The sequence below is a fragment of the Mchenga conophoros genome, linkage group LG15, assembly GCF_057382185.1.
Source record: "Mchenga conophoros isolate Kocher_MC1m ecotype Shallow Benthic linkage group LG15, M_conophoros_male_GT1.1, whole genome shotgun sequence".
Lineage (NCBI taxonomy): Eukaryota > Metazoa > Chordata > Actinopteri > Cichliformes > Cichlidae > Mchenga > Mchenga conophoros.
This window is the reverse complement of record NC_140540.1, coordinates 42409093-42426395: the sequence shown is the minus strand read 5'-3', so window position 1 is coordinate 42426395 and position 17303 is coordinate 42409093. Positions and strand designations below refer to the sequence as shown.

General features: G+C 42.9%; 1 protein-coding gene and 1 long non-coding RNA gene across 2 annotated transcripts; both read left to right on the top strand.

Moving 5' to 3' along the window:
- The first annotated feature begins 6925 nt into the window (after positions 1-6925).
- Positions 6926-8251, top strand: LOC146558986 (uncharacterized). Its single transcript, XR_014888678.1, has 3 exons — positions 6926-6982; positions 7861-7929; positions 8047-8251. It is a non-coding gene; the product is annotated as an uncharacterized LOC146558986 (long non-coding RNA).
- Positions 8252-12703: 4452 nt separating this feature from the next.
- Positions 12704-17043, top strand: LOC146558985 (uncharacterized). The gene is made up of 4 exons (XM_085246780.1): positions 12704-13136; positions 14494-14649; positions 14731-14820; positions 15791-17043. Exons 1-4 carry the CDS (start codon positions 12843-12845, stop codon positions 16100-16102), a joined length of 852 nt encoding a protein of 283 aa, XP_085102906.1. The 5' UTR covers positions 12704-12842; the 3' UTR covers positions 16103-17043.
- Positions 17044-17303: the final 260 nt, after the last annotated feature.

Below are 17303 nucleotides of genomic sequence, written 5' to 3'. Positions count from 1 at the left end.
CTGCTTGAGTGACACTCACAGATGCCTCAGTATTCTGCTCTGATGGAATAAGGAGAGTGCTGCTGACAGCACTGGGACTGCCTGCAGTATATTGCCACAGTGTCTTCAACAAAGCACAGTGTTGCACAGGCATTTGACGTATTTTAAATGTAAGCGATGATGTGTATTTCTTTCCAATGACTTTCTGACAACAATGAAGAATTTTAATTAATTAATTAATTTACACGTAGACATTGAGGGCTAGCAGGAGGGGCTATGCGCTTACCTGCTGCTCTCTGGCAGGTAGCTCCATGCCCTCCTGGGTTTTAAATGCACCTTAGAACATACATGCATCAACACTACATATGAGCGGGTGGAGGGAAGTTTGGAGTCTTCTCTCACCCCTGTTCTCTGCAGCCTGCTGGAGCGGGGGGGGGGGGCTAGGAGGAGGAGTTGGCCGTCCGACTGGGGTCTGGAGTGTGGGGCCTCCCTGCTGCTGCGGAGTCGGGGCGGTCTGCCTCCCCCCACCGCAGGGAAAAGGGTAACACCACCTGGGTCTGGGTGCAGTTCCCCCTCCAGGGGCAAAGGTACCTAGACCCGGTTCTTAGAGTACGCTTGGGGAGTGTGATTGTGTGTACAGCGTCTCTTTATGTCTGTCTCCACGTTGGTTGAGTGTGGAGTAAGTGCATATGAGAGCATGAGGGTGGGAATGGATGTTTGTATCTGTGTGTTCCTGTATGTCTGTGTCTATATGTCAGGTTGGGTATCAGACGCCACCTCTCTGGGGACACCTCGGGCCCTCTAAGGTATGGAGGCCTATCTCCCCCCACCACTTCCCCTGCCAGTGGCAGACTCCCTCAGACATCGGTGCGTTGGTGGTTCTTTGTGTCTGGGGATGGGCGTCCAGGTACAAACTGGCTCATTCCTTGGTGGCTGCTTGTCGGGGCCTGGAGCCTGGGGCTCGCTCGGGCCACTTCGGAGGTGGGGTGCTGTTAAGAAATATACTCTAAACACTTCTTCAGTAAAGACTCAGAGAAGAGAAACACACAGAACTTCTTGCTAGCAAGGGCAGCCTCCAGACTGAGAGACTCGCGCTGAGAAACTGCCCCAGTCTTTATTTATACTTCAGTGGGTGCGTGTGTGTGTATGTGTGTGTATGTGTTCCTGCTGATCAAAGGGTCATATAACATGAAAGCACAAAAGGTACATCCTTGGTCAGGAAGAGGGTAGTCTCCCCCTCACCCTAGATGGTTCGCCCTAGATAACACAGTGAAGAAGTCCAGTAGTTCATCTAAACAAAAGGCACTTAGACTAAAACTGACATAACTACGTTAATCCTACCGTAAAACAATAAGACAAGGTACGACCTCTCTCATGCTCCTACACTGAAAAAAATGCAATAGGCTGGTTGTTGAATTTGCATATAAGGATTTCATATATCCAGCTTGAGTAATTTCAATTTCTCATCTCAACATAATTTAGTCTTTTCATTTTCACATATTCTTTAAGGATGTTGAGTGTATTAGACTAAATCATGTTGGAAAGAAACAAAGCAGTGATATTTTCTCCTGAAGCTCCACCCCCTGGAAATGTTCAGGAGGAAAAATTGCCTGCACCGTCCGCCATTTTGTCTCTCGCTTTGGAAACTGGAAACCGTCTGGAGTTCTTTTATTGAAGGCAAATAAGAATTTAAAGCTAAAACACCAGTGAGAAAGAGTGTAGACCCTTTAGTTATGTGGACTTTTACTGGTGTAATGTTATTTTTCTGGTATGTGGGTTGTTTATCAAAAACCATGAAAGGCCAACGTAAGGCTCCAGTTAGCTAATGGTAACCGAAATTATGTGATAAATGTGTGATAAATGTGATTAATAAATTAGTAATAATCAAATATAATGGGAAATAAGATTTATATATTTTTTCAGTCTAAATTTACTGAGTATTACAAAGTTGCATCAGTGTCTGTACTAAGTGGTGGTAACTGCAGTGGCTTAACCATTAACCCTTTACAGCCGATCGGAGCGGGCACGCTCTGTTTTGCGTAACTATGTCAGAGGTTGTGTGTGGAGGCGTGGAAGAGATGACCCAAACGCTGGACTCACGGTGCAGAAATGAAGAGGATTTATTGGAGGGTGAATGAACAAAGCAGGAACGATGGAGTGACTGGCTGGCTGAAAGACTGGAAGGATGGCTGGCTGACTAGCTGAACATACAGACGGAGACGACGACATAACATCAATGACACGACAGAGAACTGGTGAAACCGAGGAACTTAAATACACAGGTTGAATGATGACAATGATTGGAAACAGGTGAGTACAGAGCTGAACATAATCTGACTAATGACATGGAAGACAAGCTGACGCGGGGAAAAACAGGAAGTGAGAATATTAATGTGGCGAACTAAACTGAACATGAACAAACTGAAATCACTGGGTCAACGACCCAGGAACCCTGACAGTACCCCCCCCGCAAAGGCCGGCACCCGACGGCCAAAAGAACGAAAAACCAGGACAGGGCGGGCGGAGGGGGCCCAGGACGGAGGGACGGAGTCCACACAGAGACAGTTCAGGGGGCCGACCGTGCGGACGGCGACGGCGACGATGACAGCGCTGGTCCGGGGGCCGACCGTGCGGAAGGCGACGGCGACGATGACAGCACTGGTCCGGGGGCCGACCGTGCGGAAGGCGACGGCGGTGATGACAGCGCTGGTCCGGGGGCCGACCGTGCGGAAGGCGACGGTGGCGACGTGGACGCAGTTCGGGGGGCCGGCCGTGCGGAAGGCGACGGCGGCCACCCAGGAGAAGAGGGTCCGGGGGCCGGCCGTGCGGAAGGCGACGGCGGCCACTCAGGCGATGGCGGTCCGGGGGCCGGCCGTGCGGAAGGCGACGGCGGCCACTCAGGCGATGGCGGTCCGGGGGCCGGCCGTGCGGAAGGCGACGGCGGCCACTCAGGCGATGACGGTGCAGTTCAGGGGGCCGGCCGCGCGGAAGGCAGCGGCGGCGGCTCTCCAGTGTCAGGCGTACTGGCCGAGGCCCGGTGGGCACAGGACCAGTCGAGACGGGACCAGTCAAGGCGGGACCAGGCGAAGCACAGGCTGAGGCTGCAGCAGACGAAGGCTCTGAGGAGGCTGAAGCCGACGAAGGCTCTGAGGCTGAAGCCGGACCAGGCGGAGCTGAGGCAGAGGCCGGGCCGGGCGTGGGTGCAGCTGAGGCAGAGGCCGGGCCGGGCGTGGGTGCAGCTGAGGCAGAGGCCGGGCCGGGCGTGGGTGCAGCTGAGGCAGAGACCGGGCCGGGCGTGGGTGCAGCTGATGCAGAGGCCTGACCGGGCGTGGGCGCAGCTGATGCAGAGGCCTGACCAGGCGATGCAGGCGCGGAGGCCTCTGGCCGGAGACAGGCAGGGCCAGTAGGCGCGGAGGCCTCTGGCTGGAGAGCGGCCGGGCCAGTAGGCGCGGAGGCCTCTGGCCGAGGAGCGGCCGGGCCAGCGGGAGCAGAAACCCCTGGCTGAGAAGCAGGAAGGCTCACAGCTGGCTCTGGGTGCTGTGGCTGCAGGTCCGGGAACTGAACGGGATGGTGGACAGGCGACTGGGAAACAGGAGGCGACTGGACTACAGGGCACTGGGCGGCAGACTGGACTACAGAAGAGTGAACGACAGACTGGACAGGCTGGAGGACGGGCGACTGGGGGACAGGAACAGACTGAGCTACAGGAGACTGGAGGACAGGAGCAGACTGAGCTACAGGTGACTGGAGGACAGGAGCAGACTGAGCTACAGGTGACTGGACTGACGGGGCTGGAAGCTGAGCAGCAGGTGAGGGAACTGACTGGAGTGAAAGCTGAACAGCAGGTGAGGGAACTGACTGAATTGAAAGCTGAACAGCAGGTGAGGGAACTGGCGGGAGTGGAGATGCTAAAGGAGGAACAGAGGTAGGCGAGGCTGACGACGGAGCTGAGGTTGGTGGCTGAGCTGATGACTGGGTTACCGAAGGGGACAAAACTGCAGCCTGGGCTAATAAAGCTGGGGCCTGAGCAGGGGACAGTTCAGCTAATCTAACTAGGGATAGTGCGAGGGCGTGAAAGGCTGGGTCAGGAGGTGGATGAAGTGGTGAGGTAGCCGGTGGACCGGTTAGCTCTTCCAGGCCTCCAGGAAGGTCAAGCTGGGTTCGGGTTGCCCTCAACCTGGGCGCTGGGACGGGCACGGAAGGTGGCTGGACACCAGTCACCCCCACCTGAGAAACAGAAGCAGGTGTGGAGGTAGACCGGGTCGCAGCTGCCCTCCTCCTGGGAGCTGGCACTGGTGTGGGCGTAGACTGGGCCCCCGTGCTGGTGGGAAGTGGCTGAACACTGGGTGTGGAAATAGTGATGGTGTGTGTGTTACTGGCAGGTTTATTGGCGATTGTTCTGGTTTTCCTGCCACCACTATTTACAGTCTTTGGAGAAGAGCAGAAAAACTCTTCCCAGTCCACGTCCTCGTCTAGGAGGGAGACTCCCCATGAATCAGAGGTGAGTCTATGGTGCGTTTCAAGTGAGTAGTCAGATGGTGAGTGCGAAAAACAGTCACTGGAGCTCACCATCGGGAGTGGCTGAAAGTAGTCCGTTTTATGGCGACGTGTGCGCCGCTTTCTCCGGGAAGAGGCAGCAGGCGGGGTACACAGCCGAGCCTCTGGCACGGGAGCCTCCATTGAGCCGAGGTGGTAGGCGGAGCCGCTGTGCCATGGCGAAGTTGAAGGTCCGGTGAGTAAAACGGCTGGCGGGCGAGCGAGGAGCGGAGCAGCGGGAGAGCGAGCGGCCGAAGCTTGGCCTGCGACGCCCACTCTCCGCGGCGAATGCTCCGATGCAGGTGAGGCAGCAGGTGGAGGACCGCGGCGTCTCCGAGGTCCGCCCAGAGCCAGACGAGTCCCCTCAAAGACGTGCTCCCTCTCTGAGAAGAGCCGCTGTTTCCACCTGAGCTTCTCCGCCCAAATGGAGAGCGCTGCGTCCTGCCGCTCGTAAAGGTCCGAGTCCGCTGGGTCAAAAGCGTGTCTTCTTGGCACGGGTCGTGTCATTCTGTCAGAGGTTGTGTGTGGAGGCGTGGAAGAGATGACCCAAACGCTGGACTCACGGTGCAGAAATGAAGAGGATTTATTGGAGGGTGAATGAACAAAGCAGGAACGATGGAGTGACTGGCTGGCTGAAAGACTGGAAGGATGGCTGGCTGACTAGCTGAACATACAGACGGAGACGACGACATAACATCAATGACACGACAGAGAACTGGTGAAACCGAGGAACTTAAATACACAGGTTGAATGATGACAATGATTGGAAACAGGTGAGTACAGAGCTGAACATAATCTGACTAATGACATGGAAGACAAGCTGACGCGGGGAAAAACAGGAAGTGAGAATATTAATGTGGCGAACTAAACTGAACATGAACAAACTGAAATCACTGGGTCAACGACCCAGGAACCCTGACAAACTATTTTTAAATCCCAGTAGCACTGCAACCACGTAAGCTAGCGCAAAAAATTTTTTTGCATATGAAACCGGAGGAGTTGTACTTACAACTTATGCCATCAGCTTGTCCTCGGTCACGGTTTCCTTCCACATAAAGCTTTGCAAAAACTGCATAAAAAGCGCTTGCAGCAACAAAAACATAATATTCCAGAAACAGGCTTTACCGATCCAATCAGCTGGTCATAACACTTCCTACGTTGGAATAGACGTCAGCGCGAACTTTTGCATTTCTGCCATTACGTGCCCGAAACCGGAAGTGACGTCATTTTCGTGGAAATGTAGTCTTTTTTACTATCAGGGCCTCAGGGCCTATACTCGTCTTTTTAAAAGTTATCTTTGACTTTATGACTTTCTGTGTCGTTTCTGGGATGCTTAGGACTCATATTGCACTGCTGGAAATAGTTTATTTTGATGCATATGCTGCTTTTTTGCAAATTTGCAGTATAATATTTATTTTCGTTTTTCCTGCAGTGTATAAAAATTGGTGCATTTCAAAAATAAAACTATGAAGACACTCAAAATAAATTTCCTGTGGTGGGAAACTATTTTGTGCAACTTTTTTGTATTTACAGTTTTGAGGGATACGCCTCTTAAATTTCTCTAACTACAAATATATGTTAAAAAAGCAAAAACGATTTTCAATTTTTTTGTAGTTTATTGCACTTTTTTGCAATTTATGTAATTACTATGCACTTAATGAATACATATTATTAAAATCTGGGCTATAATGGTTGTATTGATGTATAGCAACTTGAAATGCTCCCAAAAATGGCTCCACAGCATGTAAAAATATAATATAAGCTCTGGCGGACTTGGTTCTATGTTAGGTCTTAAAGGGTTAAACAAGCTAATAGGGCAGGGATACGACTGTCTTCTGCCACAAAATAAAGTAAATTCGTGCTCATGTAAGGTCATATTTATGGGATGTTTGCTTTTCTGTAGCTTTAGTTCAATTTATTCTTCTAAAATCTGTTTTTATTATTATTAATATGGCTGCTCTGTTGATAGTGTGTCAGCGGTGACATTACCAGCACATAGCCACAGCCGCTATAAACATGCTGATAGGATGATGTTGCTTCTGCAGCCAGCAGCGAGAACACTCAATACAGATTTAAGATTCAGTGTAACAGTTATCTAAATGTTGCGTGTCCTGTTTGTAAGCCCAGAAAATAAAATTAAATAAAATGACAACCTCTAGCTTCAAGCTAATGTAAGCTTCATGCTATTGTGAGGTTGTTAAATTTGCAAATATGCGCTTCACATATTCTACATGAATCATTTATATTTTTGATCTAAACATAATTCAGTCTCACGCTTTTCACTTGTTTTTAAAAGACTGTTCAGTCTTTTAAAATAAGTCAATTAAAATAATCGAAAATAGTTATGTTTTCTGTTGAAACCCCGCCCCTATAGGGTGTGTTCTGCGAGGGAAGATTGACCGTGGTGTCCGCCATTTCTTCTCTTCGTGGGAGGCGTACGTTTGGCGCAGAGCTCTACTTTGTCGAGGTAAATTAAACTTAAAACTAAATTTTCGAGAGGAAATGAAGATAAAATCTATCAGATGTGTGAATTTTTACCGAGGTAGTTTTTCGTATATACTGCTGTTGAGCAACATAATGGAAAATAAGAATTATTCCTCAAATTAAATGACGATAATGCTAGCTTAAGCTGCAGGGCAGTATTATGCGTGTTAACATCTTTTCCAACAAACTTGTGTGCATTTAGTTAACTGGTGTTAGTAAAAATGTTTTACAAAAAAATAGAAAGGTATGAAGGGCCTGCAGTAGTCATTAGTGCCAGAGAAATTGTAAGTTTTTTGTATTTTCTGGGTCATTGTGACAATATAATTATTTGAAATGTATTGACTTTTTCTTTACAGATATTTGGTGCTTGTCCCTGCTGAGAGGCAGATTGTTGTCACTTCAGAGCAATTCTCTAGTGCTGTTCTGTAGTGGTATTAAAAGTTAATGTTGTAATAATATTTTGTTTGTTAGTGAAGATTTGCATATGTTATCTTACTTTTTGTAAATTTTATTTTGCAGAAAGATCAAATTAAATTATGTAACTAAGTATTACTGAAAGAGAATTTTGGTGGCAGGATACAGATGTGTAATATTCCAGTTATCAACATTGTACTTAGTTTTAAGTTTTTGGATTAGGTTTGGGTTGCCACATGGAATATTTTTTTTTCCAGATAAAGGTGCGTAGTAATTTACCATATATCTGTAATGCTTTAATCAGATGGAAAATTACTTTAATGTATAATTAATAACCATGATTAGTTTATTTTTAAAACACACATAGAACTATGTTGAACAGTTTGTCTACATCTTTAATAGATGCTAAATGTTTTTATAATTGATGCAAAATTTGATTTTTTCTAGATATCGTATTCTGCCTGTGAAACAAAATTTACCTCTGTCCTGAGTGTCCCTAAAGGCTCTGTAGGGGTGGTGAGTGTTTGAACTATAAATAGGGCAGTACTTAAGGGGTTTAAGTACATTTAAGTTCTACTAAATTGCATTGCAAATGTTAATGAATCTGTCTCTCTCCCTCTCCTCCTTCTCCAGTGAATGTGGCAGTGTAAAGGGTGCTCAGTATCAGTTAAAGGTAGATTGGAGCTACTTAATCATTACAAACTCAAACATCCACACTTTGGACGTACTTCCCGTTATCCATGTACGTATTCAAAATGCCCATGCACATTTAAGACATGGAACGCCTTAATTGTACATCAAAGTAGAGTGCATTCTTCACAAGACAGTCAGACATTGAAAGAGTTATCTATATTTAGTTGTCACTTATGTTCCTGCAAGAACTTGGCAAATGAAAGGGAGTACTTTATTCATATCAACTCACATCTAAAGAAAAATGAAAATGTTTCTTGCATGTTTGTTGGTTGCAGTTTTCAGACTTGTATTTATGGAACCTTTAAATCTCACAAGAGTCGCAGACATACACCCCATAACCTTGCAGATTTTAAACCAGGTACTGTGAAGAAATCTACAGTAGCATCTCTGTCATCATTTCCTGATGAAAAGTGTGAGGAATTTGTTGAGGAGGATTCAAATTGTATATCGGTAGATTGCAGTGATCAAGATGAAGCCCTGCCAAATGCAATAGAGCAGCAGCTTGCAGCGGCCTTACTGAAGTTGGAGTGTTTAGTACATGTGCCAGGTACAGCTATTGATGAATTTTTACAAGAACTTTATCATTTAAAAAGCGCTGCATCAGTCCCAGTATCTAGAGACTTCATAACTGACATCTTTAGCCGTCACCATCTTCAAGTTGAAGACTCTGTAGTTGAAGAAATCCTTGCAGCAGTTTGTTTATCTGACCCTCTTCAAAACGCAATAGGAAAAGGAGGCCCTCTTAGCACCACATATCAACGTAAACAATTTTACAGGGAAACGTTTGGTGTTGTGGAACCAGTTACCTACATACTTGATCAAAAAAAGAAGCGCACCTTTCAGTATGTCCCACTGTTACAATCATTACAGCAACTTTTAAATAGAAAAGCAATTCTTGATAAGGTACTTGAAAGTCATAGAGGAAAGGACGAAACTGAAGTTGACCCATCTTATGAGTACAGGTCTGTTAAAGATGGTTATCATTTCAAAAACAACTGTTTCTTGAATGCTGATGAGTTGCGTATATCACTTTGTTTGTATGTAGATGATTTTGAGACCTGCAATCCCCTAGGGACGTCTCGAAAGAAGCACAAGCTTTTTGGTGTTTATTGGATACTAGCAAACCTGCCCCCAGGCTGTCACTCTGCTTTATCATCTATTTATCTTGCTGTGCTTTGTAAAAGTGATGATGTTAGAGCATATGGTTATGACAAAGTTTTGGAACCTCTTGTGGAAGATCTTAAAAGTTTGGAGGACCATGGTGTGTATATTGCTTTGTTAGGGTACTTTGCATAGCATTGTGGCTGATAATTTGGGAGCACACAGCATTGCTGGCTTTGTTGAAAATTTTTCTGGTGATTACTTCTGTCAGTTTTGCACAGCAAAACGTTGTGATAGTAATTCTCACAGTGTTGCTTCAGGTTTTTTTGGCCTCCGAACTAAAGCAGTTCATGCAGAACATGTTAAAAAAGCCTCTGAGAACAGCACACAGTACTTCGGGGTTAAACAAGATTGTGTTTTTGCAAAACGATTGTCACATTTTCATGTAGTCTCTGGTTTTCCCCCTGACATTGCTCATGACTTATTTGAGGGTATTGTGCCAGTAGAGGTGGCTCATTGCTTAGCATCACTGATATCCAAGAAGATTTTTACAATAGATGAGCTAAATAAAGCTATATTGTCATTCCCCTATAAATGGTCAGACAAAACAAACAAGCCACATGTTGTGCCACAGAGACTCTTGCGTCTGAAAACAATTGGAGGCAATGCCCATGAAAACTGGAATTTGCTGAGGTTGCTCCCATTTTTAATAGGACATCGTGTGCCAGAAAATGAGCCAGCATGGGTTGTATTAATGGTTTTAAAAGATATTGTTGAGTTAGTTGTTGCCCTTGTACATACTGATGAGTCCATCTCATATCTTGAAAGCAAAATAGTTGAACACAGACAAAGGTACCAAGAGCTGTTTTCCTGTGTCAGACTTCTACCAAAGCATCACTTTCTTGAGCACTATCCTCAGATGATAAGGTACTTTGGCCCTCTTTCAGCAGTATGGACAATGCGATTTGAAGCCAAACATCGTTTTTTTAAGCAAATTGTCAAACACACCAGTTGCTATAAAAATGTACCTTTGACTTTGGCTTCAAAACATCAGCTGATGATTTCTTTCCACATCAGCTCACCGTCATATGGTAAATGCAACCTAGATGCACATCATGCGTCCCCAGTTCCAGTTGATCTACTGAAAGAGGACGTTTGTCAAGCTATTAGGTCAAAACACCCTGGTACATGTGAAGTATATCTGGCCAAAAACGTGTCAGTTATTGGCATAACCTACAGTGAAGGGATGATAGTTACTCATGGTTCAACATCCGGATTACCAGAGTTTGCCGAAATTATTCAGATGTGTGTTATTAATGAGAACCTGTTTCTCATTGTCAAAGTGTTGTGTGGGTGGTACAATGAACACTACAGAGCCTTTGAATTAAGTATGTCCCCTTCAAGAGAAATCAAGCTTCTAGCACTGAGTGAACTCTGTGACACTTATCCGTTGGCTGATTACATGATTGGCCCAATCCGAATGGTGACCTTAAAAAGACATATCATCATAAAAGGTTGGTTAATTAGGAGTTTTGATTAGTTTGCAGTTTTGTTCTTACTTGACTGCACTTTTTGTTTTTGTTTGGACATAGGGCTACAAGACAGATAATGTGCAGTGCTTAACACATTTGTTTGACCACCCAGTGTAAGGTTTAATGTAGATCTGCCCTATATTAACAGTATTGGTAATTACCAAAATTATTACCACAGCCAAGGAAGTGATGTCTTCAAGGTCAACTTAAGGATTTATTGGTGGAAAATTCACAAAAAGTCTTTTAACTTAGAAACTGATTATTACAAGTGTAGTTTTTATTGTAAACATAGATTGTATCATTTAACTTTTTAAAAAAAAATATTATGTCACTTTCGACCTCTGACCTCTCCTTCAAGCTCAACAGATTTTTCTAAAGGTCAAAGTGACAGTAATGTTATATAGAGCTATTTAAAACTATGTTTCTTACTGCCATTGGTTATATTTACAAAATATAGTCATACAGGGATTCTAAATATCAAATTTCTTTGGCTCTCTGATCTCTTCTAGAGTGAGCTGGCTTGGCGGAGGTTTGCACTCTATGTGCTTCCTCTGTTTATGTTTCTGTAATGGTCAAAGTATATTTGTCTTATTTCTAGTCAAAAAAGATCATCAGTGCATCTTGAAACTGGAGAATTTTCACTTGTTCACTTGGCAAAATTTATTTCAAGCAAAAATAACTTGTATTAGGTGAAAATTCTTCAGTTTTAAGATGCACTGTCTAAAAACAAGTTACTATATCTCACTGAAATGTAACTCTGTAGCTGAATGTGTATTATTTTAGGTGTGATGAGATTATTTTGACTAGAAAAAAGACAAATATACTTGGTAAGATTTTGAGCTTTTGCTGTGAAATTTCAGTTAAGTATCAATCCTGAACAGAAAAATAGATTTTAGTGGTGGATTGTGCTTGATTAATTTCTGATTTCTCAGAGAAGTCTAGTATGCCAGCTCACATTTGCGTATAAAAAGATGACTTCAGTTTTAAACTCCTCACTCCTGTTCTTAATGTTAAAATGTTGGTAATGCACTGAAAAGGAAAAGGACTTCTAAACTTTTAATTCTAAAATATTTCGTTTTTCTTTCTTTTTTTTGGGGGGGGGGCTTGTGGTGTAATAAGTTTGTTAAACACTGGATATGCAGACATAATGTTTATTTTTTGGGGGGGCTACTTTTGATTTTTCTCTTTTTTCCAATTTAAATTGTTAATTTTCTTGTGGGCAGCTTATCAATCTTTTAATTATCTGTTATGTAGTTTTTAAGTTTGAGATTTAATTATTCAGACGTGTTTTTGTGATTGATCATTTCACATTTTTTTTTAAAGTATAGTGTTCTTTTACATCTATTTCGCAGATTAAGGATATACAATGGCCCCGGCAATTCTCAAAGTGATTTTGGGAGACAACAGCAGTCAGAGGCTGACTTTTCACTGTGGACTTCCAGGATCCGTTATTGAACTTATTGAAGAAGTGCAAAGACAGTGTGGCCTCAATAATAGCAACTTCCGGCTTCAGTTCATGGATCCACTATTTGGGAATGAGTTCATGAACCTTACTTCAATGGATGAAATACAAGATAGGGGAACAATCAGAATGACTTCCCTGGCTGAAGGCTTAACTACACAGTCTGCTGAGGCTGATGAAGCTGATGCTTCATGCAGTTTTGGTCTGGATGATTCCACCACCCTCGGTCCAGTGGATGTGTTGATACAGACATACTCTCATCACCAGAATCTGAGGCATCCTGCTCATCAACCTCTAGGGCATTGTGGCCAAGGGTTTTCTGTGTTCCTGAGTTTTCCTTTGATGCAGAGCTAAAACTTGAGCGAGGCAATGCAGCATACAAAGAAAAGGGCACATTGCTTACTCCAGATCCTAAACTGAAGTCGCAAATTCTTGAAGGCCTCATTCAAGAAATTGTCAGATACAAAGTTTATGTCACTGATAAAGACTTTAACACAGTTGGTGAGGCCCTCATCTCAAAACATCCTTGTCTCACTGAGAGGGGCTCCCTCACAGGATATGCTGGATGGAAAGCTAGCTTAAAGAATAAACTGGCAAGTTACCGCACTCAATTAAGAAAGTTAGGATGCCCTGAGGTGGTTATGAACTCTGTGACACAGAAATCAGGGGGCAAATCAAGTGCTGCTTTTGCCGTTAAAAGACCACGGCGGTCTGAAGTAAACTATTGTCCCCCCTATCCGGTTGGAGAATCTGAAGATAGCCTTGAGACTGTGAGAGTGGAGCTTCTTTTAGATGTGAAGAAGACAAACAACCGGGAGGTGGTGAGAATGAAAATGGAGAAAACATTTGCATATAGGAGACATGAAGTAGTTTGTGACACACCCATGATCAGCGACTTCCAGGCAAGATGGCCAGCACTCTTTGAAGTGAGCGAGGTATGTAATTTGTGAATTCTTTTGTGAAGATCATTGTGTTTTAATGGTATCCTGTAATAGAACATTGACAACATTTACGTTGTCTGCCAGGTTTGTGGAAAATGTCAGAAGTCATTTAGAATTGTAAAGATTTTTTGTTATTGATTATAGCACCTGAAGCATACACTGTATATAAAAGATAGAAATGGTTTCTAGGTCTGCTGACTTTATCTTTGACCTCAGTAAACATGGTTTATGGTTCCTGAGTGTTTGTGGTCTAAGTTGCTAGTTTCACTGCCCGGCTTGGACAGTCTCGGTCGTTGTGTCCTTGGGCAAGACACTTCACCCGTTGCCTACTGGTGGTGGTCAGAGGGCCCGGTGGCGCCAGTGTCCGGCAGCCTCGCCTCTGTCAGTGCGCCCCAGGGTGGCTGTGGCTACAATGTAGCTGCCATCACCAGTGTGTGTGTGTGTGTGTGTGTGTGTGTGTGTGTGTGTGTGTGTGTGAATGGATGGATGACTGGATATGTAAAGCGCTTTGGGGTCCTTAGGGACTAGTAAAGCGCTATATAAATACAGGCCATTTACCATTATGACATGGTGTTCATTGTACCCATTAATATGGAAAAGGACAGTGGACTAGTGTATGCTCATTGGCTAACGATTTTTGATTAACTAATGAGGGTACAGTGTCTCTTGATTCCATAGGCAGATCTACACTGTGCTAATGACGTGCTATTTAAAAGAAAGCTGGAAGGGCAACTGTGGAAACGCACAGCTTAAGACTTCAAATTAGAAATTAACAAGTGGTGACATCATTCTCTTTTTATATACAATCAGTTGTTATAAGCCACTTCTAACGCGAGCAGTTGTGTAACTTTTTTCCTCTGGAAGCCTATCGAAATTAAGCTCTACTGATGGAGGGTTGTCAATCTGTGTGGCCTGTGACATTGTTCTTGTTGTAGGCTTTAGCTCAGGAGGTAGAGCAGGCCATCTACTGATCAGAAGCTTAGTGGTTTGATCCCTGGCTCCTCAAGTCTGCATGCCAAGTATCCTTCGGCTACAAGAGATACTAACCCCAATTGCTCTCTGATGCGTTCATCGGAGTATGAATGGTAGTTAGGAAGCACTAAAAAACTTAGAAAACAGTGTTTGTGTGAATTGATGTGATTGGATGAATGCGGCATGTTGTATACAGCACTTTGAGTACTCCGGGAGAGTAGAAAAGCACTATATAAAAATCAGTCCATTTCACCACAAAAGTGAGTGGGATGCATAGCTAAAAATTAGTAATATGAGAAAAGATATAAGTTTTTGTAAATGTGACCTTGTTACATTTGAGTTCGTGACTGTATTTTTATGTGTCAACTTCTCTTTTTAGATAAATGCAGAGTTTAGGCGGATTACCACCATGCCACTGCAGTCCCGATTTCTCTCGCAAATTGATGTGCTATCGGACAAATTTATAAAGGTGTTTAAAAAGCGAGGAGGACACATAGGAAGAAGACTGCAGAATATTCTGGAACCCATGGCCCAGGTAAGAAAGAATTTTAATTTGTGTCTACAGTTTAGAGAAAATAATAATTTTAACAAAACGCTGCTTGTCACCCTTTGCCAGGATGATGTTGATCTTGTGCGTGAATGTATTATCAAGGGGCTCTGCGTGTACCTCAACGAAGACCCCAGCAATTTAATGACAGAACATGTGGTAAGTGTTATTATAGAAGGTCATTTTTATTGAAAATAAATGTGGTTGCTTCATGAACTAAACCCCCCCTCCCAAAACTTAAAAATCTAAAATCTCTTACCCCTTGGCTGAAAAAGGCTTTTATTGCCACAATGACGCGTGGACAACTGAACAACAAAGTCATGTCGGATTGTCAAATTCATCCCATTGGTGCAGCTACTAAAAAGATTTTGAATCTCAGTGACATTGACCTCTCGGATTTTGAAAATGATCTAAGATTTTCAAAATTGTGCCACATGTGTATCTGCTGGTGACTGGGGGATACCACTGGCGGCCCCCAGTTTGTATGTCTTTTTTTTATTCTAAAATGAATAGACATATCTGAAAAGGATTAGACTATATTTAGCTATGAAACCTTGTTTTATATACATGCTGACATGCCACAATTTCACTTTTTAATGGACATATCTAATAAATATTGGGGCCACCTTATTTATTAGACAAAATACTGTATGGCCTGGAAGTGTTTATAAAAAAAATATTTATGAAATACTTGGATCCAGCTAACGTCTTTGTTTTGGATCATAGTTTAGCACAGTTCAGATGTTAGTATCTCACGGTTATTGCAAAAACCAAACTAAATCAACAAGCTTGTTTTGTGTCAATCACTTTGTAAAAAATACTGCTTTATTCAGCGTCCTTTTTAAACCATGGCAAAATGTAGTTATCTACTAATAAATGGGTTGAATGTCACCTTAACCAAGAAAGAGATACAGAGAATTGTCTATGTGGGTTAGAGAAGATATTATGTTTAGGTGTTTTACCTTTTTTTTTCTTCTACATGCATTAGGACCACGTGTTCTCTGAACACCTCTTCAGAGAATGAAGAGGTGTTCATAGTTGAACACTTCTTCATTCTCTGACAGTATTCTGCTTCTTTGCAATGACCAGTGTTCTGTTGAATTTAATTTTGGGAATGTGTATTTTTCAGGCCACAGATGAAGGAGTTATCCAACAATCTATTGAGGAAACAACAATGGGAATCTATATCATCAAGTCAAGAGATGCCAGTGACAGCCCTGAGGACATTGGGATAGTCCTGGAAGGCCAGAGAGTCTTGCAGGATTTGGACAACTGTGCCCTAGCAGCTGCTATGCTATTTGGATTAATGTACACTTTGAACCTGACCTACCCACCAGAACTGAAGTATACCTTCGAGGTATTCCAGAAACTGCTTATGGAGCTCGAAGGGAACAGCCTTTCAAAGAAGGTACAGGTTCTCAAGAACAGACTGTACGAGTGAACAGTTATGACATGGAAACAATATGTCTACCTCTCTGAATATGTTCCATTGATTCTTTTTTGCCAACACTGGTAAAATTACAGTATATAGCGAAACTGATTTTTCTCACAATTTTATAGGTTTTTACTGGTAGGAGCAACTTTCACTTTTAACTTTGGGGCCATCATTACTATAGCATTCAATGTTCATTTTTCAAGCCATACTCTTTTGAGGAATAGTTTGTACTCTAGTGTTTTTTTTCTTGTTTTCTTGGTTTGTTTGTATTTCTCATCACATTGAGGCTGAGTGTGCCACACTTTCTGCTTCTGCACAAATTTTCAATCAAGGTGTATTGCCACTGACATAACTCAGTCCCATTCAATTGTAAAATGATCGTTGCATCATTGCCGTCACCAAAGTCATTTTGAAGCTGGTAACTGCTCTCAGGTAAAAAGCCTGAAGTAATTGAAGCAGCTGTTTAGAAGGCATACAATTTTTAAGTTCATTGGACATGGTTACAGTAATTTTGGTTATGTTGTGATGTCCAACCACTGTTTTGTTTTGTTTGTTAGTATAAGTTATTGTGATGTTTCACTTATAGAAGGAAGCCAAAACGAATCACATTTTAGGGCTCTTGATTTTGTGTTTGTGGGTGAAAATGTTATTTTCAAGCTTTTCTTCGTCATATTTTAATATTTGCATTCCTGTTGCCATAGTGCCTTACGGCTCTTACATTTAAAAAAAAAAATTTAAAAAATTACCCGAGGAATTCTCACCTTTTACCTTTGGGCCAGTATTCCTAGAAAATTCAGCGTTAACATTTTCATAGGCCCTAGAATGTTGAATTAAGATCCAGAAGTTGTTTGTGTTTGGTACATTTTGGAAGAGATGCATTCAGATGACTCAAGTATAATCTTGAACTGCTGTTACGACTTCCAATTGTATACTGTTTTGAAAAATACAGGTCATTGTTAAAAAATGTTTTGCTTGTTGGTTTGATTGAAAGCAAAATATACAGTACATACAGTGTGTGTGTGTGTGTGTATACATATATGTGTATATAGCATAAAATTATCTTGTCAATCTAACACATGGTAGTCAAATACAATTAACATAAAGGAACTCTTTACATTTTACATAACCAGTTAATGTCTGATAAACAAGTAGTTTCTATAAATATTTGACATGAATGAAAAGGATACAAACAACATGAAAAAATCAT